Raw genomic sequence first — 27,406 nt, 5'->3', positions numbered from 1 at the left:
TGGAAATTATGTTGTCCTTGGAGGTAAGGAAAGGATATTATGACTAAGTCTGTGATAGTCACTTACCATTGGATTATGTGTTTAACTTCCCCAGCAGCTACCTATGCTTTAGAGAGAGCAAAGATAACACTCTACCTCATTCTTAAGGCATCAAAAGCCTGGGTGGGGACAGCTTTCCAGAGTGGACACTATAGAGGTCTTTCCAAAATCCTTTATGGTTTTCATTTCTCATCACTAACCTCTCCCCCTGCTTTAAATATACTTAATTTTAAATTCACAGCAAAACAGAATTGAAAGTACAGAGACTTCCAACATACCTCTGCACTCCCAGCTTCCCCTAATATCAACATGCTGCACCACAGAGGGTACATTTGTCACAACTGATGAGTCTACATCAACACATCATCATCACCCAGAGTTTATAGTCTAGATTTCTTGGTGGTACACATTCTATAGGTTTGGACAAATGTGTAATGAAATGTATCCACCATTATAGTAGTGTTCAGAATAGCTTCATTACTTGAAAAATGCTCCATGATCATCTATGATTTCATCTCTCCCTTCAGCCACTGGCAGCCACTGATTTTCTTTTTACTGTCTCCATGGCTTTGCCTTTTCTAGACTGTCACAGAGTTGGAGCTTCTTCATTTTTTGATGCAGTGGCACTATATATTTTGTTATATTTCTAACCTGCTAAATTACTGTTAAAAATCAGCTTCCTTGAAATAATTCTGTTTTACATAGTGAGAAGATCAGACACAAAGTTAAGAAACAGAAATGAAGTTAAGCTGTTTCAGACACTTAAGAAAAAGAAATAAGAGAGCAGGAAATGTGAGTATCTATTTGAAACTTAGCACATACGTGAAAAGAAGTCATATCCAGGAACATTTAAGAACCCAAGAAATGCTATGATTTATGCTACATTCTCCTGGGACACCAATTCAGTATAAATGAGAACTAATCTTTAAGTGATAATTTGAGTTTTAGAATTAATCAAGTAAGAGTCAGAGGACAGCCTGATTACCCTTCTTTGTTCTGAAATGACCTAATAAGTTTAGTTTAATTAATACTGTTATCTGGTTTTATTATTTATTCACTTTCCCCTCCAAATGTCTTTCTGGCATATTAATATTAAAAGTCAGTGTTTTGCCTGTGTCAGTGCCAATGTATATTAAATAAGCTCCCTCTTTCCCACTGCCCCCAAGTGACTTTGTATCTTACTTAAAACTTAATTAACAAACACCTGTGGTTTTCTTCCAAGGACTTTTTAATTTTATCATTTTCCTCTTGAATTTTGTACTTTCCATCCTGCCAAAAGAAAATAGCCCAATTTCAAAATTTATCTTATTTATGAGTAAAGTAAGTTCAAAATACCTATATATCAGTTACTTCTTATGAGTTTTTTTTTTCCCCTGACTGAGCTCTGCATAACTGGTAAAACCAAGCACAACTGTATCTAGCAGACCTGTGTAATCCTCTGGAAATTCAATCAAATAGATGCCTGAATGCTACAACAACTTCTACAGCCTATGTATTCAGAGAGTTTTCTACTCTGAAGAATGAGGTAAAGTTCCACCTGCATATTGATACCAATGCTCTTAAGCCCTGTCTGGGCAGTTTTTAGGGACAAATTCTGTGGCATGAGAACATGTATGTGTACACACACACACACTGCTGCATGCCTTGAATTGCAGTCCATCTGCTTCTAAAAGTGGAATCTGTGTTCTTAGACCATTCAACTATCAAAGAAGGGAGGTTAATGTACTATTTATCCTTCTAGAAACTCTACTACAAGGCAATTCTAGATTGAAAAACTTAAACTCACTGATAAAATAAGGTAAGACTTAAGTAAACCTTTGTAACTCCTTCATATTTTGTTCACTAAACTTAATAAAGATAGCATGCTTATATAGAATGGCTCTTTACATACTTTAAAAAATTAGCGGTGGTTACTATTACAATGCATTTACATTTACCATTTTTTTTTTGGTATCAGAGATTGAACCTAGGAGCACTTAACCACTGAGCCACATTCCCCAACTCTTTTTAAATTTTTTATTTTCAGACAGAGTCTCTCAAAGTTGCTTAGGGCCTTGCTCAGTTGCCGAGGCTGGTCTTAAACTTGCTATCCTCCTGCTTTAGACTCCCGAGCTGCTCCCATTTTTTTTTTTTTTTTTTTAAAAAAAACCTCTTTGGCAAATTAACAGCTCATTCTCTAGAAATTTTAAATAAGAATTGTATATAGGTTTTACTTTATTATATATAATAACATACATAAAGGAGCCAATTTCTTCTCTGTGTTTGATACAAAAAGTACCTCATGCGTTTTGGACTTCATTACTTGAAGAAACTGGCTCTTGTTTCCTAGTCCCAGAGATGATCTTATCCAATTTTAGCTTCCTCACCACTGCAGGTGCTAGACGACCCTCCTTTTAAGAATGTTTGGTAGGAATTTTTATTTCTGCTCTTTAAAACCACTCTGTTACTTTCCCTTCCTTAAGCCTTGTTCCCTCTAATTATTTCTAAAAGAAATTCCTAGAGTATGCTCAAACTGAAATCCTCATGACTTAGAAATACTAGCAGAAATCCAAGAAGCATGTTTTTGTTAAGCTACCACAAAAATCTTAAAAAATTATTATTACAATCCCCTTTCCAAATGAAATCATGAAGACTCAGAATAAAGCTTTCATCTCTCCAGTCCAGCTCATTTGCTGTCTGTATGCCAGAGGCCACAGCAACAAGGTATGAAATCCATGGGCTCATCAAGGTAGCCTCTCAAAATTAAAATAAAGTAAATAAACAAGAGAGTAACAAACATTACCACCTTGGGTTCTGGCTTCTGACTCTTTTCTGGGGTGCTCCTGTTGTGTAACCTTCTTTCTTTTTCCTGTTTTAGTTCTAACTCAAGCTGGTTCCTGGGATAGGTGGGAAAGGAAGATTGAAAATTTGAATTTCTGTATTCACATTCCAAACTCTTTTTTTTTTTAACTTTTTTTTTTTTTTTGGCCAAATCTTTCTCTTAAAGTTGAGTAATTAAGTTTCTTTTGGGGTATTGAGCTTGGTGGCACTCAACCACTGAGCCTTATTTTGTATTTTATTTAGAGACAGGGTCTCAGTGAGTTGCTTAGCACCTCGCTTTTTGCTGAGGCTGGCTTTGAACTCGAGATCCTCCTGTCTCATACTCCTAAGTAGCTGGAATTAAAGGTGTTTGTCACTGTGCCTGGCCAGTAATTAAGTTTTGATGAATTAAAAGTTACCACACATATATGGACAACTAAGCTTTAAAGTACTAAAATACAATAAAACCAATAATATTAAAAAACATAAAACATGCTTAATCTTTCTTGGATGATTATGGATATATTTTAGGATTGCCCAGTGCCTGAAGGGCAACTCCTGAATATTGGTATTTTATATGAACTCTTCATTAAGAGTTGTGGTCATTGAAATGACAATAGTATTTGCCATAACCAAAAGACAGCATTTATAAAATTTCAGCAAGATATAGTATCAAAGTATGGTTATTATAGATCCATTTCATATTAATTAGTTGTTCTCTCTTAAAGTTATGTACTCTACCCTCAAACACTACTGATCTCTGTTGCTATGAGCTTTATATCCAACAAAGTTCTATTTGTTTGGAATCAGTGACTTAAGCACAAAAGTGAGTCACATTTGAAATATAATATGGAACAGTGGTTAGTGCTGGAGTCAGAGAAATAGATTTTTGAATGATAGTGTTGTCACTTATTAGCTTAGCTGTCAGTTTAAACACATTTGGCCCTCCCAAGCTTTAACTCCATCTGAAAGTGGGGGCAACAATATAAACTACTAAAAGGACTGCTGTGAAAACACTGGGTGTGTTGAAGAGCTCTGTAAAGTACACGGCACACAGGAGGAATGCAGGAAATACTAACTAATGTTATTATGGCTATGTTGACTATTCATTACTATTTATCTAGGACCCTGCACTCAAATTTCCTAATTCTTTAATTACAAAGGATGTTGACAGGATTTAGGGAATGGTGATATATGTGAAGCTAACGGAATTCCAATCCAGAGAAAAGACAGTAGCTGAGATGGCTGTAAGTCCTGAGATTCCCTTCTTGCTGTCTGGCCTTAGAACTCCCCATGACCACCCTGTCAGCTCAAGCTGCCCTCCCTTCACCGCTGCCTGGTGAGCTCCTCCACTTCCAGCTGTAGACTGTTGATCTTGTCTCCGAAGTCCTGTTTGAAGAGCCGGTTGTCCAATTCAGCAGACTGGCGGCCTCGCTCAGCCTGGCGCAATCTGGATGTGAGCCATATGAACTTGTGATAAAAAACAAAAGCCATGGTGGGGAGGAAGACCAAGTTCACAACACAAAATAAAATAACCCAAGGAGGAAGGCATGGAGAGAGAAAGAAGAAAAAAAACTTTGTAGGACACAGGGGAAAATATTATGAGGGAAAAAAAAGATGGAGAAGAAACAAATTCTAAAGAAAAGCAAGATGAAGGTGAACCAGGCAGAGGAAAATTTTCCAATTTTTTTTTTTATTCTAGCACTACAGTTTACAGTCATTAGATGATCAACAATAAAACATCACTTTTTAGAAAATCCATATCCAAAGCCAGCCTCAAGTACATAGTAATTTGAGTTTTTAATTCATATTTTGTTTTTATTTCCTATTTGATTTGGTACTTTTTATTCGCTTTACATACATAACTGGAACTTGTAATTGGGTAACTATCTTAATAAGTGGAATTATAACATTTTTCTGGTCCTTTCCTCAAACCACATATATTAAATCATAGGACATTATACATCAACCTTTAACCAGGCTTCAGATTATTATACAAGGAAAAGCCTTTTTCAGAGTTTGGCTGACTCTTTCCTTTCCATTTCTACCAAGTCATGTGTGACTATGTGGACAAAGAATTCAGCACTGGGCCTTATAAGACTCCTGGCCACATTCTCTGGACGATTCCAATGGATGCTTTCTTCTAAACTTATAATTTTGCACCTATAAGAATCATGTTTTAGAAGGCAAAACACTTGGAGCTTTATATAAAGGAACTTAGAAGCATGCTATGTGTAGTTTAAAAATTTTTATTTTCATGTTTGAGTCCTCCCTCCAATTGCCCATAGACAAGGCAACTCATCACCACAAAAGGTTGATGCAGATAAGAATGTAGTAAGCATTTTATAGGTGCAAAATGATAAGAACTAATATAAGCTCAAGAGCACAATATCTTTCATAAAGTTGGCTCTAACATATGTTCTTCAATTTGATTTTGGTTTGAGTCTGTGTAAGCATAAAAACATATGGAATCTATCCTACTCTCTTAATTCTGGTTTTGCCAAGTAGAAGGTAAAGAATTTCAAGAGCCGGAAGCAAATGGGTTGTCTTTGTCCCTACCTTAGCAGCTGAAATGCTGTGAAGCATACCAGAATGAAGGAAAAAAAAAAAAAAACAAACCCAAGCAAACAAAATCCCAAATATTTTGACAAGACCTTTTGACAGAACGAAGGCTTTACTATAAAAGCCTGTATCCCCAAATCAAAAGTCACTTTAAGAAAAAAAAAATAAATCAAGGTATTTATACAATTATTTACAATGTAAAGCATAGAAAGGGTTAGATTGGTGGTCACTTAGGAAAAGAAGCCCTGCTAATATTGCTTGTGGATACCTACTGGGAACTTTTATATGGACACAGTATCTTCATTTTATCTATTTATTTTATGTGGTGCTGAGGATCGAACCCAGTGCCTCACACATGCAAAGCAAGTGCTCTACCACTTAGCTACAACCCCAGCCCTGGGAACTTTTATTTTTATACTAAATAATAATAAAGAATGTGCTTTATCATTTATTTCTTAATCTGAAATGTTTTTCTAATAACTAAATTGTTAGTTTCCCAGAACCATTAGCAAACCCATCTAAACAAAAAGTAACAGAAATTCTTAATAACAGAAACTAAGGAATAACAGGCAGGAAATCATTATTCATATATATGCCTTATCCTCTTTACTCCAGTAGGAAAAGCAGGATAGATCTGAAAAATGCATAGTGCATTTTATTTATAGGAGCAGAGTGTTTTTATTAAAATTTTTTTTCTCTCTGAGCTAAAGTGGAATTGCAGAAAAAGTGGCAGAGGTAGAAGATGACAAATATTAGGAGATTTTTCTCAAGCTTCCATAATATGATGTTATCATAAGTTATCTAATTATTAAATTTATCTCTATGTACTTTAAAGAAATATAAGGATGCTTTTTTTTTTTTTTGTTGTTGTTGTTCAAAATCACTAAGGCAAAAAAGTTGCAAGCAATCTTGGTTACTGAGAATAGAACTGTAATGAAATACTAAGCACTTATCCTTAGTTTGGGGATTAAACCTACATAACAAAATTGAAAAGGGGTCATGGTCTAAGAGACACAACTACTTTAGAAGAGTCCAAGTTTACATGGTAGTCACCTCTAGTTCATTACATTGCAATGACAGAACAGGCTTGCTGATACAGACATTAACAATGCACCTAGAATCTGATATTACCAAGGAATGGGTTGTAAAGGCATCATTAATATATATATATATATATATATATACAAAGCCTCAATTCTCTGGGCTTTTCTTTTTAAATGCTATTTTTATTTATTGGTCAACTCAGAAGTAATTTCTCAGTTTATTTGGCATTTAATTAGAAATTTGCACCAAATTTCTAACTCTGGGGAGAAAATAATAATAAGGAAAAAACCCCAACCTATTTGTCCAATTGTTATTTTTAAAAGTCCAACAAATACAAAGTCAACTTTTGGTGACATTTTTATGGAATCACAGCTTAAACATAATAACTTTCAGATTTCTTCCTTTTACAATTGACTTGTGATACTGTGAGGTGACCAACTGCAAAATGCCTAATGATGTTTTGGGATCAGTTTATTTGCTGCACTATTTAAGGTCTTTGCCTGTTTCACCAAATCTTTTTCACTAGATGAAATAAAATAAAAATGAAAATGAAGTGAAAGGGAAATGAGGAAATGAATAAACAGGAAACACAAAGATAGCAAGAGAAATAAGTCAGCTTAATATTCAGAGAGGTAAGTCATATTTTATTCTCTCTGCTTTAAATGCCAAGTCTAAATGAGTGAAAAATATGATACATCTCAAAAGTACAATTTAGAAATACTAAAATAAATATATTTGTTATAAACATATAACTGCCTATGAGCAAGTACTTAGCTTACTTTTTTTAATAGATACTTTTTATTTATCACCCATATTAGAGGTTTTGAGTTTATTTATAAATCTGCAGTTAACTTTTAAGTTAAAAATAAATATGCACTGTTGTTTAGTACCTTCCCTCATTAAGAATCATTGGAATAAAAGAAGTCACCTATTCATCCATTCATTCACATATCTACCAAATTTATGCCTTGTACATTTAAGGTACTGACAGATCCAATGAGGGAACATTTTTGTGTCTGTGTGTGTGGTACTAAGGGTTGAATCCAGGGCCTTAAACATGGTAAGCAAGTGCTCTACTACTGAACTACAACTCCAGCCCTCCCAATGAGGGAGCTTAAAAGATCTTAAAAGATTTGTTAATTAGGGCTGGGGATATAGCTCAAGTCGGCAGAATGCTTGCCTTGAATACACAAAGCCCTGGGTTTAATCTCCAGCACCACCACCACCAAAAAATAAATAAATAAATAAATAAATAAATAAATAAATAAAAAATGTTCATTAATCTCAAGGAGCCTATGCTCTCAAAGGAAGGTATGTATTTAAAGGACTATAAGGTAAAGCAGACAGTAATAAGTGCCACTAAGTGGTAAAGATAGAGACAGATATAACGCAATTTCTAGCTGAAAGTAGGTATCAGAAGAAGCTTTGTCTCAGCAGCTCAGGAGACTGAGGCAGGAGGATTGTAAGTTCAAAGCCAGCCTCAGCAATTTAGTGAGGCCCTAAGCAACTGGGAGAGACCCTGTCTCAAAATAAAATATGGTTAAGCGCCCCTGGGTTCAATCCCCAGTACTGAAAAAAAAAAAAGCAGCTTTGGAGTGTGCTTGAATGGAAAAAATATATCTGAAGAACAAGGAAGCAGGAAGGAGAAGGTCATTTCTAATTGATGGAACTCTCAGCAAAGCAATGGATGAAGAAAGGGGAAAGCATATCCAGGAAGCCATAGTTTAGTTTTTGTCAAGTGCAAAAAGGGTGAAAGGTGTTAAAGGTGGAAACATTGAATGACCCTGGGTGCCATGCTGTGTTCCATCCTGAAATCTTAGCCACGTTTCTCTTGGCTGCTGAGTCAACAACAGTAGTTTCAGACAAATGGAGAATTAAGAACATATCATAGGGCTGGGGATGTGGCTCAAGCGGTAGGGTGCTCGCCTGGCATGCGTGCGGCCTGGGTTCGATCCTCAGCACCACATACAAACAAAGATGTTGTGTCCGCCAAAAGCTTAAAAAAATAAATAAATAAAAATTCTCTCTCTCTCTCTAAAAAAAAAAAAAGAACATATCATAGAAAGAGAGATGCTTTGGGCAGAGAGAACTGAAAGACTGGTGGGAGATGGTGGTCAGAGGAAGAAAACTCAAGACCAGTCTCCTGATGGAAGTCAGAGAGGAGACACACACTGCAGATGTCAGTGGAAGCTAAACAACTATTGCGGAGCAAGTAGACAGCAATGGGAGATGGGAGAGAAGAGAGAAGAAGGGTTAAAGAAAGGAAAGATCCATAATAGATCTTTCTATTTCTATTTCTAAACCACCTTTTGGAACCCCTAGCTCACTTAGTGCCAAAGTATTCCAAGACTTTAGTGAGGAACAATAAAATCACACAATTATAAACACATACTTAAAAATTCTTTCATTCTTGAAAGTATACTTCTAAGACTCATCAGTGAAATGGGTTAAATTCCCATTTCTAATATTCAAAGTAATCAGGACAGGCTGACATTTCTTAACAATATTTTCAATGACATCTTAGAACACATAAAATTCAATTGGCTTTCTTTCTCCAGGCATGGCTGATTAGGGTTGGAAGAATTTCATATATTTTTTATTTGCCCAAAGCAGAGCATACTCTCTTCACTTTTAGCACTCGCAGCTCAAAGTATTTCACTAAAGGAATAGCACTTTTTACCTTTGTTCCAGTTGTTTAATGGTAGCAGCCATCTGATTAGTCTTCTCTTCCAAGCGACTGTTTAGTTCACTTTTCTGTTTTACTCCTAAGTCTGAACTCTGTATAGAAAATAATTATAGACTATAACATAAACTTCTTAATTATAATCACATATGCTTTTTGAACCTGATGGTAAGGGGAAAACAGAGAAATATAAATGCTCATACATTTCCAAACAAGAACAAACAAACAAACCCCAAATTCCCAAACCAAAGCTCCAAAAGTAATTTGGTTAAAATCAGTATTATTTATATGCAACCTTATCATAATATCAGAAGGTTCATCAATTTATCATGTTCCATTTAAAATCTAATGGAATACATAACTCAGCTGGCATCTTAAGATAGAGAGTATAAATTGTAGGATTAAAAAAGACCCCAACCAGTTTTGCAATATGAAAAGTGGGCTTGATTTTTCAGAACACAATAGAGAATCTTATGAGAGTCTGATCCTTTTTTTGTATGTGTATGTAATACTAGGAATTGAACCCAGGGCCTCATACATGCTAGGCAAGTGTTCTACCACTAAGCTACATCTCCAGTCCTTTTTAAAATTTCATTTTGAGACAGTCTTGCTATGTTGCCCAGACTGGCCTTGAAATGTGATCCTCCTGTCTCAGCCTCCCCTCAGCTGGGATTCTGGGTTGTGTCAGTGCTTAGTGACTCTTCCCTCTTAAAGTGTGATTCTACAGAACAAGAAAGATGGAGGGGAGCTCCACTATTTCAGAAAGCTGGTGAATCTATTCCTCATATTTCCCCTACCTGCAGCTTAAAAGCAAGTTCATGCTTGAGAGCCCTGAGATCATCCAGCTGCTGCCGCAGAGACACCAGGGCATCCTGCTTCTCACAGACATCCTTCTCCAGCATCTTCATAGCCAATTCCATCTCCTGTCTCATGCTGATCTGGATCTCCAACTCTTTTTCAACATCCTGCCGCCAGAGGTAAATGAATTGATTATACTCCCTTTCCTCAACTAAGTACAACCATAAAATTTCACAGGAAGGGTAGACCAAAACCCTCAGGTCTGAATATTCTGGTAAAATAGCCAAAAGCCATCATTCATTTTCAGAGACATTAACAATAAGAACAATGAAGTATAACATCTGTTTGATAATGTACAAATCTAAAAAATTACTAGGTTAAAGACAATGCTATTTATGATCAAAATATGCACACACTTGGGGTACTGTGACAATGCATAAGTCCTATTATAGAAATAGACATAAAGTGTTATAGTAGAAGCACAAACTGAAGTAGTTGCAATTCTCCAAAATTTAAATGTTGATATATTCAAGAACCCAAGGAACCCAGAGTATACTCTGGGTCCCCAAGGATAACATCTCAACTATTAGGAATTATCAATACAGCTAACTGAATTTTTAGATTCACTTAACATGAAACTCCTTTTTGTTTCAACCATTATGACTGTAACATTATTCAGATCAGCAAAGATACAGAGACCTGAGTTGTGTCTAAGATGTATCTAGCACCTTGCCTATTTCTTGCCTTCTTAACAAATATTTATCTTATTTCTTATTATGATAAAAGAATACAAAAATTTTAAGATTTTTATTATGTGCTACTTAACTGAGACACCCCTCTTAACATGATTAGCACGATATAAAATGAATCATGCTATATCTGAAAATCTGACATATTATTTCTAGGACCTTCCTTGTAAGAAGTATTTTGAGATCAATTTACAAACACATAGAAGGCAGATACTAAATAACATTACTATGTTTTCAGACAATCTTAAGTTCTGCTGTACACTGTTAATTTGTAATAACTTTTTATTACATATAAATCACCCCTTATTTTTTATCTTTTCCCTATTCCTAGAGACACTATGGGGGGGAGATTTCCTTTTGTTTGTCATCCTATCTGAATTCAGGAAGAATTAATATGCTAATAGCAAGGTTTATTGATACTTATGAATCTTAAACACATACTACACATATATATTTTAATTTCTAAGAGTAATACCGGACAATAAAATTTCCTATATGTATATATATTAGAGTGAGAATAAACTCAGGAATAATAGGTAAAAATAAGATAATCTACATTCATGATTCCTATTAAGGGGACGATGTCAAGCTTTGCAGTGGTAAGGACTGAGGGAGGAGTGGGGATAAGTAAGTTCTATATATCTAGTGTTCCTGAAATATAAAGAAAAAAAAAAAAAAAGCAGGAGGTAGTTTTGAGAAAGCCACACAGGGAATGTGAGTTAAAAAAAAAGTTAAGAAACAGTTTTCAGAATTATAAAAAAGTTATATATAGAATACTACTGATATTCCAGATCTTGGTCTATAAGGTAAAATCTCTTAGGCCATTTCACGTGTTCCTGAAATACTAGAACTTAGGCAAAGTTTACCAATCGTAATTGTGTCTCCTCCTTTAAATGCTTTCTTGCTTCACTTAGTGCTTGTCCTTCTGCAGTCCTGTCTTGCTTAGGACCCTTGAAAAGAAATAAAGTATTGAATATTTAGGGATTTAAATAACCTACACAGCATTAGCAGATACTGGCATTGCTATTTAGTAAAGAAAAATGATGATAGATATGGTGTTGTGCTGTGGGGATGGGAGACGAATTTGTAAACCCTGGAGCCAGGTTCTGCATACCCAAGGTCGCTGCTGTGTGGAGACTGGGTGAAGCCACCATCTCCATGTCTGATCAGGAAGCAAAACCTTCAGTCGAGGATTTGGAGAACAATAATACATTAAACTCAAAGCCATTGGACAGGATAACACTGAGATTCACTTTAAAGTGAAAATGACAACACATCTCAAGAAATTCAAAGAATCATACTGTCAAAGACAGGGAGTTCCAATGAATTCACTCAGGTTTCTCTTTGAAGGTCAGAGAATTGCTGATAATCATACTCCAAAAGAACTGGGAATGGAGGAAGAAGATGTGATTGAAGTTTATAAGGAATAAAAAAGGAGTCATTAAATGGTTTAGATATTGGTTTTTTTTTTTTCTTTTCCCTCAATCCTTTTTTATTTTTTAAAGTAGTTCTTTTGTAATGTGGTGTTCAAATGGAATTGAAAACTGGCACCCATCTCTTTAAAACAGGGTCTCACTGAGTTGCTTAGCACCTTGCTTTTGCTGAGGCTGGCTTTGAATTCACAATCCTCCTGCTTCAGCCTCTGGAGCTGCTGGGATTACAGGCATGCACCACTCCACCATTGTTTGTTTTCACTGTGCTGATTTTTTGGTGATCAAACCTCAGCTCCCTTCGTATTGCCCTCTCCTTTTAAAAAATTACACGTGTACACAGAGAGGCCACCTTTTTCAGGACTGCATTTTCAGGCTTGTGGTGGTAAATAAGATCGACCAATGTGAGTACCTATAATGACTTTCCAATTGGCCCTGAAGTTCTAGCACGTGATTGCTTCATTCCTGGACTGTGACTTTCAGTGGGAGATGGAAGTTTTTCAGAGAATTGAATTGTGGGAAAATGACCTTTCCTTAAGTTGATGCTACTTTTAAAATCTGAATGTTTGGACCAAAAGAGGAGGAATAAAGCTTTGGAGTCAAGATGACAGATATGATGAGAGTAATGACAAGCTCCAAAGATGGCTTCACTGAAGAGAAAGCATTTTAAGATTAACACCAACAAAAATCTTGTCAGACGACCCTGGAAAAGTTCTAATTTTCATTAGCAGTTAATAAAGTTATTCATGCAGAAGTGTATACAACAGAACACTGCTCCTCTGATTTTATTTGTACTTTTGGCCTGGGATATGGGTTTTAAATGGACATTGTATCAGCTTCATTAAAATAAACAATATTTGTAAAAACCTTTTAAAAATGATGATACCTAAGCACTTACAACAATGAATGAAGACAGTAAAGAAACTGAAGAAGTCAAGTACATTTAAAAAGTCAGGCAGAATTGGAAGTTTCCTGCTTTATTTAAAAATCCTAAGATAAGTTAATGAGACAGAGCCAGACATGGTGGTATAGGCCATAATTCCAGCTATTCAGGAGGCTGAGGCAGGAGGATCATAAGTTTGAGGCCTCAGCAACTGAGTGAGAGTCTGTCTCTAAATAAATAAATAAATAAATAATTTTTAAAAAGGGCTGGGGCCTGGGGTTGTGGTTCAGTGGTAGAGCACTTGCCTAACACGTGTGATGCAATCCTCAGCACCACATATAAATAAATGAATAAAACAAAGGTCTATCAATGTCTTAAAAAAAAAAAAGGCCCAGGGATGTGGGGCTGGGGTTGTGGCTCAGTGGTAGGTAGAGTGCTCGCCTAGCACATGTGAAGCACTGGGTTCGATTCTTGGCACCACATAAAAATAAATGAATCAAATGAAGTTATTGTGTCCATCTACAACTTGAAAAAAAAAAAAGGCTGGGGATGTAGCTCAGTGGTAAAGTTCTCCTGGGTTCAAGCCCCAGTATTAAAAACCAAAAAAAAAAAAAAAAGTCTTAGGTGTTTTAAAAATCAGTCTTTAAATTAAAATAACATATTCACTTTAAAACATTAGCTGGGCTAAAGGTTCAAATGATACTACATTAATTCTCCAGAGATCTCATATAGTGTCTTACAAGTATCCAGAGATCACAGCTAAAAATACATAGGTCATCAAAGGCTATTCTGAGCATTCACAGTAATTTCTTGAAGTCTATGCATTAGTCAAAGAACCTACACATATAAAACTGCTTTTGTTCCCACTCAGAACAAATTACTTGTTAGGAACAATTTTAATAATTTAAAATTATGGATATAAATTATATCCTCTAATTAAGGTAGCTTGGAAAAGTACCAAGGTTTACAAAAATTAATTAGACATGTATAAAAATTTGGTCCTTTAGGAGATAAAGTTATCTAGAAAATTCATTTATAAGGTAACTCCCAGTGATATGATATAAAGGAAGTGTCACTTAACAAAACAGTAACAGCACAAAAATAATGGCATATTTAATATCACAAATATCAATTAATTATGGTACAAATCCTTAATACAACAACAACAAAAAAGGAACAAAATTAGATTTTCTTGAAGTTAAACATTATGTAGGTAGAGTGAAGCCAAGGAGCATGATGTAAGGGAAAGGGCAAAACCTCTCCATTCCTTCTATCATGCACTCAATTATGCATGAAGACAAGGTAAAAACTGTGCCTGATATATGCAAATGTCTGCATCTCCTCTAGAGACTCCCCTCTATTGCTAACACATCACATACACTCTATGAATGTTTTATAAATCCAGTTAATATTCACCTTTCGATTGGATTCCAATATGTAGGAGCTCTCTTCTTTAACTCGTTCCATTTCTTCTTGCAAGGTAATAATTCTGTTGTTTGCGACTGCAAGCTGTTGGTGAAATTTTATTTATTTTTGTATTAATAGCATAAAATAATTTATGATCTGCTAGGCAACAATTTTTAGGCTTGGATAGTCTTAGAAATAAAGAAACTATTTATAACCCAATGAAAAATGTTCTTAAAAGGAACTCAGGAGAAATATCTTTAATGTAGGTTAAAAAAAAAATCTCCTGGGCTGGGGTTGTGGCTCAGTGGTACAGTGCTTTCCTAGCATGTGCTTGCCTAGGCACTAGGTTTGATTCTCAGCACTGCATATAAATAAATGAATAAAATAAAGGTCCACTAACAACTAAAAATATATTTTAAAATCTCCTGTTGCTGATTTTTAAATAAAATTTTTAAAAAGTTTTCATATATTTATTTATTTATATGGTGCTAAGAATTGAACCCAGTGCCTCAATTGCTATGCCATACTGCCTCAATACAGCAGCAAAAGAACCTCAGTAGAAATGTTTGTGCTGGACTGCTTAAAACCTTGTGGGATAGATTTTAAGGGTTATATCCATAAATTAAAGCTTCATATATATATACTCTTCATTCAAAATTAAAGCCCACAGAGCTGAGAAACAAGCATTTAAAATTAAAATATTTGTTCTGAAGGAATAGCATATTCCTGATCAGTGCATCAATTTGATTTTGTTTAACCAAATTTATCTCACTGAATACAACAGGTCCATTATAATTAGAAACAGAGAAGACAAGCTCTTTGCAATAATTTGGATAATTTTACTTGAGGATTTTCATAGACCCATCTAACGCTGCTGGGTGCAGTGGCATACACCTGTAATCCCAGCAGCCTGGGAGGCTGACACAGAAGGATTGCAAGTTCAAAGCCAGCCTTGGCAAGTTAGCGAGACCCTGTCTAAAAATAAAAAATAAAAAGGGCTGACAATGTGGCTCAGTTTTAGAGTGCTTGCTTGGAACAGCCCTGGGTTCAATTCCCAGCAAAATACACACACACACATGCACGCACACACACACATCTAATGCTATTAAAGAAAAAAAATTGTAGCTTAGTCTTTGGCAAATTAGGGAAAATAGCTTCATTAATCAGAAGGAACATATGAGATTATTTTTTTCTTTAGGAACTTATTCTAAGAGCTTTCACATATCTGTTATTATCTGATCTTCTAAGTAATGGTGAGATTATAAGGGGGAGTATAAACACTCCATTTGCCAGTGAGGGAATTGGGCCTCTTAGAGGTCAACTGACTCAGGAGCACATGACACATAAATAGCTTAACAAGTAAGCAGAAATTATTGGTCTTTTGACCAGTGATCTTTATTTTATCTTACTGTCCCAAGAAGAATATAAGAATATAGAGAGTAAGAAGCTTGTCTGTCTGAAACATATAAATCAATGCCCAACACATATAAATCTTTGTGTAATTATAGCACCTAGTGCCTAAAATGTTATTTGAATGAATAAATGATGAACATCATGCTATATGCTAAATATTTATTCTAGGACAGCTCAGATAAAACATTTTCATAAAAGATACTTAGAAAACATGCCTATGCAGTCTAACTGGGTTAAATGAGAATCCCGGGATAAGCCAACTAACCAGTCAGGTAAAAAAGGAGTTATATACTATAGTAGATATATTTGAAAAGTCAAATCCTTCATTTCTAAGGTTACATAGAAATTACTGATTTCATTAATACACATTATTAAATTTTATAGGTCAAAGAATTTCCAAAACACTTACCTCCTCTGTGAGTTTAGTGTTTGATTTTTCTAATGCATCTACTTTTGCCTGAAGGTTGTTTACAGTAGCACTACCAAGAGAAAAACAATGGTCTCTTTTGAAAACAATACCCTGAACTTTCCTTTTGAAATACCCATACTTATCATTCATTCATTGTCTAATGTCTATAATTTTTGATAGACTATTAGGCTCTAAGACAGCTTACAAAAGGCTGTGTCTGCCTTAGCTGCTGTATCTTTGGCATTAGAATTCGTATTAAGTATTTGTTCAATAAAAAAAGAGCTAATGAGCTACATGTAAATTTCAGGGTTTACCTATATAAAGCATAAATAGGCTATATGAATTAAATGCTTTACATGTACCAAGCACTGTTCTAAATTATTTAACTTGCATAATTTTATTCTTTCAACAGCTCTATGTGTTAGGTGTCTCCAATTACAGATAAAGAAACTAAGGCATGGAAATTAGAATAAATAATTTAATATAAGAGTCATATTTATATGACTTGTATATGAAATACAAGGGACTCAGAGATATATAGGAACTAAATTACTGAATTTAGTTTAATACTAAAATAAGTGGCTTTATCACTGCACCAAGTGGGCTGCCAATTTCAAATATCTGTGCCACACATTTTAAAATTCTTAACTGAATGTATTTATTTACTTAATCACTAAATTACTGTTTTATAGTCTCTTATATTGCTTTTCACTAAGGGTCACCAAAACAGTTAAATCTCATTCATCTAATGTCTAACTCAGTGCCTGACAATCAGGAATTCTATATTTATATATTTGTTGAACATTGTCTGAATTTATCCTCATTGCTTATCATTTTATACTTCCTTTCTCTCCCAACAAAACCCCAGTAAAGTAATATTATTTATTCATTCTTTACTTCAGATGTCTGTTGAGTTCTTCTACATAGTTCTTCTGGTCCAGAATTGCAGTAATCTGACCATCCCTGGAAGAAAAAGAGAAGTAATAAAAATAAAATAAATAATGTTAGAAACACTACCCATCTCATCTTTTCATAAAACATGAGAAGAAAATTGGGGCACATATAGTGAACAAAATAAACATGATGCATAATAACCCTCTCCACATATCAACAAGAAGGACTTGGAAGTTTAAAAATAAAAGGCTACATTAATAAAGCCCCTGCTATAGCTTATAAATCTTTTTTTTTTTAATATTTTTTCTATTGTCAATGGACCTTTGTTTTATTTATTTATATGTGGTCCTGAGAAATGAACTCATGGCCTCACCATGCTAGGCAAGCACTCTACCACAGAGCCACAACCCTAGCCCGCTTATAAATCTTAATAACTTAGGTTATAGGCCATAAACTTCTCTATCAGTGGCATTTACGTTTAAAAAGTTTTTTTCTTGCAAGTTAATACATTTTTTTCACCTTCACTAGTATTATTCATAGCAAAAATTTTATATTCCCCATAGGAAATGAATTAAACTCACTTATAGTATAATGTTCCCAAAGGCTATATATTTACCTTTAAGTGCTATTTTTATTCAAAGCAAGTGGTAAAACAGGCTTGTAAAGGTTAAGTCCTTATTATTACAAGGGAAATAAAGTGTGGAAAAATGAGGTTCATTTAGAACCAACTAACCTATAAAAGGCACAAATTCAAATGATATACTTTTTCTTTCTCTCTTTTGGCAGTGCAGGGGACCGAACTCAGGGCTACCTGTGTGCTAGGCATGTGCACTACAGTAACTGCTCTAACACTGAGACACATCCCCAGCTCCTACAGATGACATAAGCTTAAACTCAAAGTCAAAGATTAAAAATATCAGACTAATTATGCTTTCAACTGCTAAATACATAAAGGATATAAGGTATACTTCTGATCTCTAATCAGCAAGTACCACAGTATTTAAATTTTTCTATTTGAAATAATATTTGCTTAATAAGAAAGTTGCAAAGTTGTACAGAGTTGCCATATACCTTTCACTCAATTCCCTCAATGTTAATATTTTATATAACCCCATGCTGCATATTTCATATTGCAAATTTTAAGCAACTGACATTGTAATTCCTTTGGTCAAAAAGATCATGTTTTCAAATATTACTTTAAGAGATGAAGAATTTGATTATTTCGTAATTTTAATTTTGTTTGCCTGAACCACACAACAGAAAATTATTTAACTAAATGGATTTAGTAGGAGGCACAAATAGTCAGATATTTTTAAAGCTATATCATCAGAAATTCTTTTGGCAAGTCAGTTAAATCTGTATTGTTATAAACTTTAAATATGACCAAAGGGGAAAAAAATACTACAAAGGAAAAAAGAAATCTAATTTTCTTTGCACATACCCTTCACTACCTTTACTGCTGTTCCCATCCTTGAGATACATTGAAAAATCTATAACTCCAACCTACAGAGAGAATTTTCAGAATTTAATACAAATTTTGATGCTTTTTCCAAGGCATAAAACAATGTCTTTTTGTAAGAGTAAAACAAAAAACAAACAACAGCAAAATGTCTCTTTCTAGGCACTCAAAATAATAAAATAGTCATGATAATCACCAGAAATTTTTAATACAAATACAATGTTTCGCTTTTTTTCCCCTTTCAGCATGGGGTATTGAACCCAGGACACTCTACCAATGATACTTCCCAGCCCTTAATGTTTTACCTTTAATTTAATCAAGAATTGCTGTGAGTTAGAAGTATAGGATCAAGATTATATCAATAGGACTAGGAAACCAGATCATTAACTGAGACAGTCAACAGAATACTTAATGTATATAAGGTTTAAAGTTTCTTTCTCTTTTACTTATTTCAGGCATTCTGCTACTGAATTTCTATTTGTTTTTAGGGATAAGTTTTTAAAAGTTAAATTATAAAAATAATGCACATTTCCCTGTGGTGTCTATTCTTTCAAAGCTTCATTGATGCACATATCTTCATTTTTCAAGATTTGCTATTTAATTATTCAGCTTATTCAGAATATTCTAGTATAAAATTTTTTTAAAAATCAAGATTGAGTCATATTTTGTCTTATATTTTCTCAGAGTAAAACCTAACAGAAATTCATCATAATATTTCACACAGAAGAGGTAAGAAATAATAATAGTGAAAACGCAATTACTGGGCAATTAATATGTGCTAAGGCTAAATCTAAGTGAATTATGTATACTAACTTCTTTATTCCCCACAAAACCCCATTAATTACTCTCTCTCTTTTTTTTTTTTTTGTATTGGGGATTGAACCCTAGGTAGTGTCTTGCTTAGTTGCTTAGGGTCTCCCTAAATTGCTGAGCCTGGCCTTGTACTTGTGATTCTCCTGCTTTAACCTCCTGAGTCACTGGGATTATAGGCTAACATGCCTAGCTTATTTATACTCTTAAAAAAAAAAAATCCCTACATTATATCAAGGAATCTGAGGCACCAAGAAACTAAGTACCTACATAATTTATTTAGCTAGAAAATGAGGAAGACAATTTAAAACTAAGCAGTTTGGCTTTAGAGTCTTTAATCTTAAAGACCATGCTCTACTTGTTCTACTGGGTTGCTTTTTTTTTTTTTTGGATGGTACTGGGGATTGAACCTAGGTGCACTCTACCACTGAGCTACATCCCCAGCCCTTTTTAATTCTTTATTTTGTGACAGGGTCTCACTAAATTGCCCAGGCTGGCTTTGAACTTGGGATTCTCCTGTCTTAGCCTCCTAACTTGCTGGGATCACAGGTGTGTGCCACTTTACTGGCTTTTTAATATATTTAACAGCGATTGCAGCCAAGATACTAAATTTGAAAAATATTCTAGAAGACAAAAATCTAATTTTTCATACATCAAAACTAAAGGAAATCCCATTTATGTTTCTCCTCTTAGTTGATATAATCTAATTAACCCAATTCCTGAGATAACAGAACCCAAAGTGACACACTTGGTTAAATGAGTATTATTTCCATACCTGAGAGTCCAAATCTTCTCCTTTCATACAAAAATTTGCATCAATGACATTCAGACCCACCAACAGACCAGCAATTATAGCTCCTTCCTCTTCCATCATGAGGGCATTTGGTTCATAGAATTCACTGTAAGAGAAATACAGAATATTCTACTATAATAAAACCTCAAAAATCCAATGATATAATCATGAAGGAAAGAGAAAAATGCTTGCCTCATGGTTAATATGGTCATCTATGATAATAGTGACAAAGTTTTAAAAGAAGAAAGTGTTTCATAAATATTTTATTTTAGATAGCAGGTACACGAATAGACTCTTCAGATAACAAGTGATCTGGTTGAAAAAAAGATGATCAGATGGTATTTTTATTGAAGTGAGTATTTAGATTTTTCTGATATATTTATATTTGTGATGCATCACTGGATACTTCTGAAATCTTTTATGCATTTTAAAATTTTATTTGGTTTGAGTTTTAAAAGTTAATACCTTCTTAAAATTTTTTTATTTTTAATTCTGTTTAAAAATAACATTCCTTCAATGCAGTGAGTAAACATCTTACAAATGTGAACAGATGAATTATATATATTAATTTTTGCTTAATTAGCAAAAATGAGCAAACATGCATAATAGGTTGAAAATGATTTAAAAACACCTGTTCAAGTCTTTTGCCTATTTTTTAAAAAATAATTTATTAGTTGTTAATGGACCTTTATTTATTTATTTATTTATAGGTAGTGCTGAGAATTGAGCTCAGTGCCTCATACATGATAGGCAAGCATTCTACCACTGAGCCACAACCCCAGCCCATCTTTTGCCTATTTTTATATTGCTTATATGTTTTTTCTTACTGGATTGGTAGTTTTAAAATACACCTTGAATATGAAACTTTTGTTGAATATATGTATTATGTATTAGAATCATCTTTCACTCTGTGAAAGATGGGCTCTTTCTTAATATTAAAGAGTATCTTGATGAATCTAAGTTCTTCATTTTAATGTGGCCCAAATTATCCATTTTTCTCCCTTTACAAGTAGCAAAATTTTGCCTTCTTTTTTTTTAAAAAAGTTTTATTGTTTTGTCTTTCCTACTTACATCTATGATCCATCTGGAATTTTGGGGCTGTTTTTAAATTTAATGCTACATGTCAACTTCTTATCTTACTGAGCCTGGGCACACACTAAGGTGTCAAAGTCTTCTCTGTTTTCTGGAGGTATTAAGGTTTGGAATGCCCTGCAAAAAACCATGTATGTCAGAGTGATAGAGCATACATAGTATAAAACATCCATTTGGAAATACAAGTATGTGAAGTGTGATAGTAAATATCAGTAAAATTGTTATGAATCAACTATTTCTTATAAAATGAAAAATTTGTATGATTCAGTTTTATGACAGAACACATCAAGGGAAAAAGAAAGTTCAAAATGGTGTTCATACCTGAGAAGTTCCTTCTTATTGATCAAGGCTTTCATATATTCTGAAAGTTTCTTTTGCATTAATGCCAAACGAAGCCAGGCTCTTCCTCTGCCTACTGGTGTCCTACAAGAACAGAGACAAAATGACAAAATGACTAAAAATGTAAGCAACAGAGGCAGGGGTCACTGTGGAACAGATTCACTTCATTTTCCAATGGTCTCCCAGTATAATGAGCACATTGAGGTGTTCCTCATAACCTGTCTCAATACAGTCCTATACTGGGAATTCTGTGCAGAATAGTAAGATCCAGGAGTATGTTTAGGATAAACGCTCTTACAAAGAATTAATAACTGAATGAGGGCACTGGGATTGTAGCTTAGTATAGAGTGCTTGCTTAACATGTACAAAGCTGAGTTTAATCCCCAGTACTACCACCACCACCAAACAAACAAACAAATAGAGAGATAAATAAATAAACAATTACTTAATGTGACTACTTCCCAGAAGTAAGCCCAACTAGAAATGTTCCATCAGATTAGTATTGATAAATACTCCCAGATTTAGTATGGGTTATATAAGGACCAAACATGAATGTGAATTCAGGCAATTTAAACTTCTATCTGATTAAGATTAAACCAATCTCATTTGGGAGGGTGATCACTACTCTTTTTCAAGTTCTAAGACAGGTTGTTGGTGTCAATTCCCGAGGTTCACTTGATATCCGATTTAATATTGACTTTCGAACCCCATCAAATACATTATTTCCCTAAGTCAACTCCCTAGATTGAATTTCTTGAGACTCATTGATTCTCACAAGTGTTTTTTTTTTTTTTTTAATATTAGGCTATGAGTATAGCTCAGTGGTAGGGTGCTTGCCTACCAGGCGTGAAACCCTAATTTCAGTCCCCAGTATTGGGGTAGGGGTGGAGGAGAACTTTGGTATTTTAACATGAAGCCAACCTCTTTTAGATGAATGATTATCCTTCAAGAGCACACTTTTCTTAAAATTTTACATACCAGTTCTCTTACTCATAATATTATGCATTTTGTAATGTTGTAAAAATGATCATAGGTATTATTATCTTTAGTATTATTCTTTAAGAAATAAGAATGTTGTTCTTGAGAAACAGAATTCAACTTTAGACTTACTTAAGTCCTGGGAGATCTTTAACACTTGCTGTTATCTCTGCGGCTTCTGGAACAAGTTTTTCTACCAGTTCTAGAGGACCCCAGAAGGATTTATTTTGCCCAAGAAACGTCTTCTTGGCTAAGGTGACAAAAACAAGGCAGTATTTTAAATGTTCTTTAAAACATAAATAGTCCCTCACTATACACTCCACTACATACCTCCCATCTATTAGATGTCTTTTTCAGGAATCCAATCCTAGGCTATTAGACAATTATAAAATTATTTATGCTTTCAGAATACATAAAATTTTGTGAAAATAAAAATTCTCTACTTCCTAAAATACACAGTCCTTCTTTCAGAAAGAATTTGTGACCTAGCCTCATAATACCAAAATTTAATAATTATTAAACCATGTGGTGTTAGTAAAAAAAAAATAGTCCAATGGTAAAGACTGTTTCCCAAACTGAATATTGAGAAGGGAGAAAGTGAAGGTGAAAAGTCTAGGTTCTGCTTCAAAAACCTGTGGTTAAATAGAAAGAGTACTGAAACAAAAGTCAGGAAACCTGAATTCTAGCACCTGCTCTGTCCCTGTGTGACCTTGGGCAAGTCATGACCTATATTGCCTGCCAACTGGATAGAACTGCTGTATTTGATTTAATTACTTATAATGGCCGTTCCAATTCTTAACATTTAATAATCTGTATTTTTTAAGTCCTATAAGTCTTTTAAGACAACCATAGCTCTGCTCCCATACAGGTTGCACTCCAATGGATTAATTTTATTAATTCAAGTCTTATGCTTTAGCTCCTCAAAGAACACTTTCTTTTTGACTGTAGTGCTAGGAAACAGCTGCATGCACATTTACATTTTGAGGCCACAGCCCACCTTTCAAGCCATGTTTCAGACAGTGTTCCATTACCACGAAGAACTGCTGCAGGGGTGCATAATCAGAGTCTAGAGTCCTCCCCAGGTTCAGAGCTGATTCAATCAAACCCTTGATACTCAGCTTGGCCATGTTCATCAGGTTCATACGTTCATTAGCCATGAGATAATTTGGATCTGCAGCCAAAGGGGAGAGAATGAAGTTTGGTTACTGGGAATTGTAAAATCCAGTGGGATTTCACCATGGTGATATTGGCACTGATGGTATAAAAGCAATGGTAGGTAATACTGGTGGTGACTTGTGATAAAGCAAGGAAGTGGCACCAAACTATAAAACTTGTATGTTCTTCTTGGCCATGTACTTGCTGTGAAAAAATAAGATGTTTACTGCCCTTTAGAGCATCTTTGATGAAGCAGTAAAATTTACTTTTTTTTTTAAGCCTTAAGTACAGTCTTTTTATATTTTTACCACCACCCCATCTGGGCACCCATCATAGCTCACTACTGTGCTTCCTTCACACTGGTCTCTCTGCTTCCATGCTAGTTTGCCCCTCTCTCTACAGTTTCTTAAGTGTTCTAAAAATAAAGCCAATGTAGGAAAAAACAATAAAGTACTTAAACTGCGTTATTAGCATTTATACTAATCATCATTTTTTATTTAAATGAAGCATTAACATTATTAGTATAATATGGTAATAGAACTTAACTTCTGAATTTTTAAGACTTAGAATATAGTGTGTGGTTCTCAGAACCAAAGGTAATCTATCTGAGGAAAGTGACTAAGTACCACATTTTATCTGGCAGAACTCAGAACAGTCTAGGCACTTACCACCCTCATTTATTGGTGCTTAACCTGTGCAAGGCACTGTACAGGGAGAGTAAAGCTTAACTTAAGCTTACAAAGAGAGTAAAACCTCAACTGCTCTTTCTTGACTCAATGTATGATCTTGCACAAGTCACATCACATTCTATGTCTACTGAATAGCTGTAGCTGGTCCATGGGCACAGAGAGTCATCAGTGATCAAGCCAGAGTCCAGATCCCATGTGTCCAACTCCAAACCATGTGCTCTTAAGCACTATGATCTACCTTTCAATGAAATTATGACTCCAAATAATGTTTATCCTTTCCTCCTCCTGATCATTCTTTTACATGATTACCTTATTTACTTATTACTTTGCTATTACCATTTAAGTATTCTCCCTTTTTTCAGGTACTGAAGCAGGCATGGAAGAGTACAGTGGTTCAAAGTCAACAGTTCACAAATGGCAGTATTTGAACTTAGGTTTGATATGAAAGCTAATGTTCTTTCCATTATGCTACATGTATCTCAAAACATCAAATTTCTATTAAAAACTACAAAAGGCTGGGCATGTTGGCCCATACCTCTAATCCCAGCGACTCAGGAGGCTGAGGCAGGAGGATTGTGAATTCAAAGCCAGTGTCAGCAATTTAGCAAAGCCCTAAGCAACTTAGCGAGATCCTGTCTCAAAAATGCCTGGGGATATGGCTCAGTGGTTGAGTGCCTCTGGGTTCAATCCCTGACTCCCTAAAACAAAACAAAACAACCCCAAACAAACAAAACAACAACAACAAAATCCCTCCCCCCAAACAACATCTAAAAAAAGGCCCAGAGGTCTATGAAACACTCCGTTTTTTCTTAGGAAAACTAAAGTACTAATTAAACCATGTGCTTTCATAACACAGATAATGCAGTTAACATAAAACTATTTTATGAAAATTATCCCAAATAATTTTGTTCACAGAATGTTTTCATTTATATCTGCTTTCACAGTTAAATGAGCAGAGTCAAATGGCCAAATTCTAATCTAATTTTCTCCGTTAATTTTAAGGGCGTCCATATTTATAGTTCCAACTACACAAATCTTGGTATGTTTAGTATTTTCTCAGGTAATACACATATTTTTTAAATATACTTTAGTTGTCAATGGACCTTTATTTTATTTCTTTATATGCGGTGCTGAGGATCGAACCCAGTGCCTCACACATGCTAGGCAAGCGCTCTACCACTGAGCCACAACTCCAGCCCTTCAGGTAATATTTTTAGAGAAATACTTTGTATGAAAGTAAAAATTTATCCATATTCCAATTAATTATTTCTCACATATCAACAAATGTTTTAGGACTACGGTTCAAATGCAGCTCTCTTGGGTCATGGTAGATCAACTTGTCAAGGATACAGGAAGGAACTGGTGGTGTAGTTTGGCAGTAAGAGTGTCTGCTTAGCATGCACAAGACCGTGAGTCTGAGCCTCAGCACAAAAACAAACAACAAAAAGGTAGAATAAGCTCATGGTGAAATATACACAAAACTATTTTCTGAAAGACAGCCATGAAGAATAACTTTGTCAAATATTAATTTCTACTTATTACCAGCACTTTTGTATACTACTATGTTTCAAACTTTCTCTAATCACTGGGTGTATGGGCAAGAATGTTTGTGGAGAGCAACTGGACTCCCCACTTAACCCCTCGCAATAGGTGGCAGGGAAACTGTTGTTGGACTGGGATAACTGCCTGCCTGTAAGGCTACACTTGCTGTGCTTCAAGCCTGTAGACCTTTAATTCAGAAACTAATTAACAAAATTTAACAATGCCACTAGTGGCAGTTTACAACCCTGCTTCTAGTCCTCATGAGAATTAGTCCCATGGGGAGAGCCAGATTTGAAGTTAATATCATGCTGTGAGAGGTTTTTGCAGAAGTACTCACACCAACCCATCTACACTGTCTCATTTTGTTTCTCTTGTAATCAGTAGCAAAAATGTTGAACATGTGGTTTGGGATTGGGTTGAACAGGCTATAGAAAGATTAGTGCCACCATTCTTTATTAAACTCTACCTTCAACCTTGGTATGACTGACATTTTGATCTAGGAAATTATTTTTCATGGGGGGCATGTTTTTTACTTCAAATCTAGCTTTCCCCATGGGACTAATTCTCACTAGATTAGCAGCAGGCTGTAAACTGTAACAAGCAGCAAGTCACAGTAAGTTTCACAGTAGTTCAGGCCTCTACCCACTAGATGTCAGTAGAATCCTTCAGTTATGACAACCAAATCTGTCTTCAAATATTACCAAATGCCCCCTGGGAGACAAAAAAAATGGAGCCCCCCCCTCCTGCTGAGAACTGCGAGTTTAAACAAACAAAAGTCAAACAAGAACCAGGTAATATGACTACTAGACACAAGAGCTTAAAAGGAATGTACTTCTCATAGTTAATTAACACAGAAGTTATAATGAGTATTATTTAATGCTTATTAACATTTTTGTGTTAGACAGTAAATATTAATGTGATCAGTAATAAATAATTTTTAATTATGTCTCCTAGTTAGTAAATTACTGAAAGTAACTACTAAATTTTTTCTGTTTTGTTACTTGTCTTAAATTGTATTTGAGTATAAAATAACTCTGCAGAACTCATCTATGCTATAAAAAGGGCTGCAATGACTTGACAGCACAGAGGGAAAGCAGAGGTAAAGTTTTGTTGTGAATTTGGATATTGGTTATTTGAGAGTGTTGAGTATGTAAAAGTTTATTGAGTATGTGAAAGCTTACATATGTGGTCTTCTTATGTAGTTTGTGCTTTACAAAAAGTTAAAAAAAGATTTTGTCACATGGTATAGGACAGAATGATTTTTTAAGAAACGCATAATTTTTTGGTTGGGTTGTAGTTCAGTCACAGAACACTAGCCAAGCATGTGTAAGGCCCGGGGTTTGATCCTCAGCTGCACAAAAAAAGAAAAAAAAAGTATAATTTTTCACAGTGTTATTAGTCCTATTTTTTCTGTAAGAATAATAACAAAAATTTAAAAA

At 34.7% G+C, this 27,406-nt stretch overlaps 1 protein-coding gene and 1 pseudogene across 9 annotated transcripts in view; one reads left to right on the top strand and one right to left on the bottom strand.

Moving 5' to 3' along the window:
- The window catches only part of Rufy3 (RUN and FYVE domain containing 3), a 57,289-nt gene that overhangs the window by 4,456 nt on the left and 25,427 nt on the right, over positions 1-27,406 (bottom strand). For 3 of the 9 annotated variants that reach the window (XM_015505284.2, XM_015505282.2, XM_015505285.2), the window contains 14 exons: positions 23,579-23,752; positions 22,714-22,831; positions 21,586-21,687; positions 20,155-20,278; positions 18,552-18,613; positions 17,114-17,179; positions 16,217-16,286; positions 14,404-14,496; positions 11,541-11,624; positions 9,925-10,092; positions 9,125-9,222; positions 4,169-4,288; positions 2,825-2,915; positions 1,244-1,308 (listed from right to left, as the gene is read on the bottom strand). In XM_015505284.2, the coding sequence (XP_015360770.2) occupies positions 1,244-1,308; positions 2,825-2,915; positions 4,169-4,288; positions 9,125-9,222; positions 9,925-10,092; positions 11,541-11,624; positions 14,404-14,496; positions 16,217-16,286; positions 17,114-17,179; positions 18,552-18,613; positions 20,155-20,278; positions 21,586-21,687; positions 22,714-22,831; positions 23,579-23,752 (1,435 nt within the window). Of the gene's footprint in view, positions 1-1,243; positions 1,309-2,824; positions 2,916-4,168; positions 4,309-4,512; positions 6,967-9,124; positions 9,223-9,924; positions 10,093-11,540; positions 11,625-14,403; positions 14,497-16,216; positions 16,287-17,113; positions 17,180-18,551; positions 18,614-20,154; positions 20,279-21,585; positions 21,688-22,713; positions 22,832-23,578; positions 23,753-27,406 lie in introns of those variants that run through there. The other 6 variants (XM_015505290.2, XM_015505289.2, XR_007341454.1 and 3 more) reach the window with 5 other exon arrangements.
- On the top strand, positions 11,833-12,206 carry LOC107158792 (annotated as a pseudogene).

Source organism: Marmota marmota, unplaced genomic scaffold, assembly GCF_001458135.2.
Source record: "Marmota marmota marmota unplaced genomic scaffold, marMar, whole genome shotgun sequence".
NCBI classification, from domain to species: Eukaryota; Metazoa; Chordata; class Mammalia; order Rodentia; family Sciuridae; genus Marmota; species Marmota marmota.
Note: the sequence above shows the minus strand (reverse complement) of the source record. Positions and strands in the feature narration are given on the sequence as shown.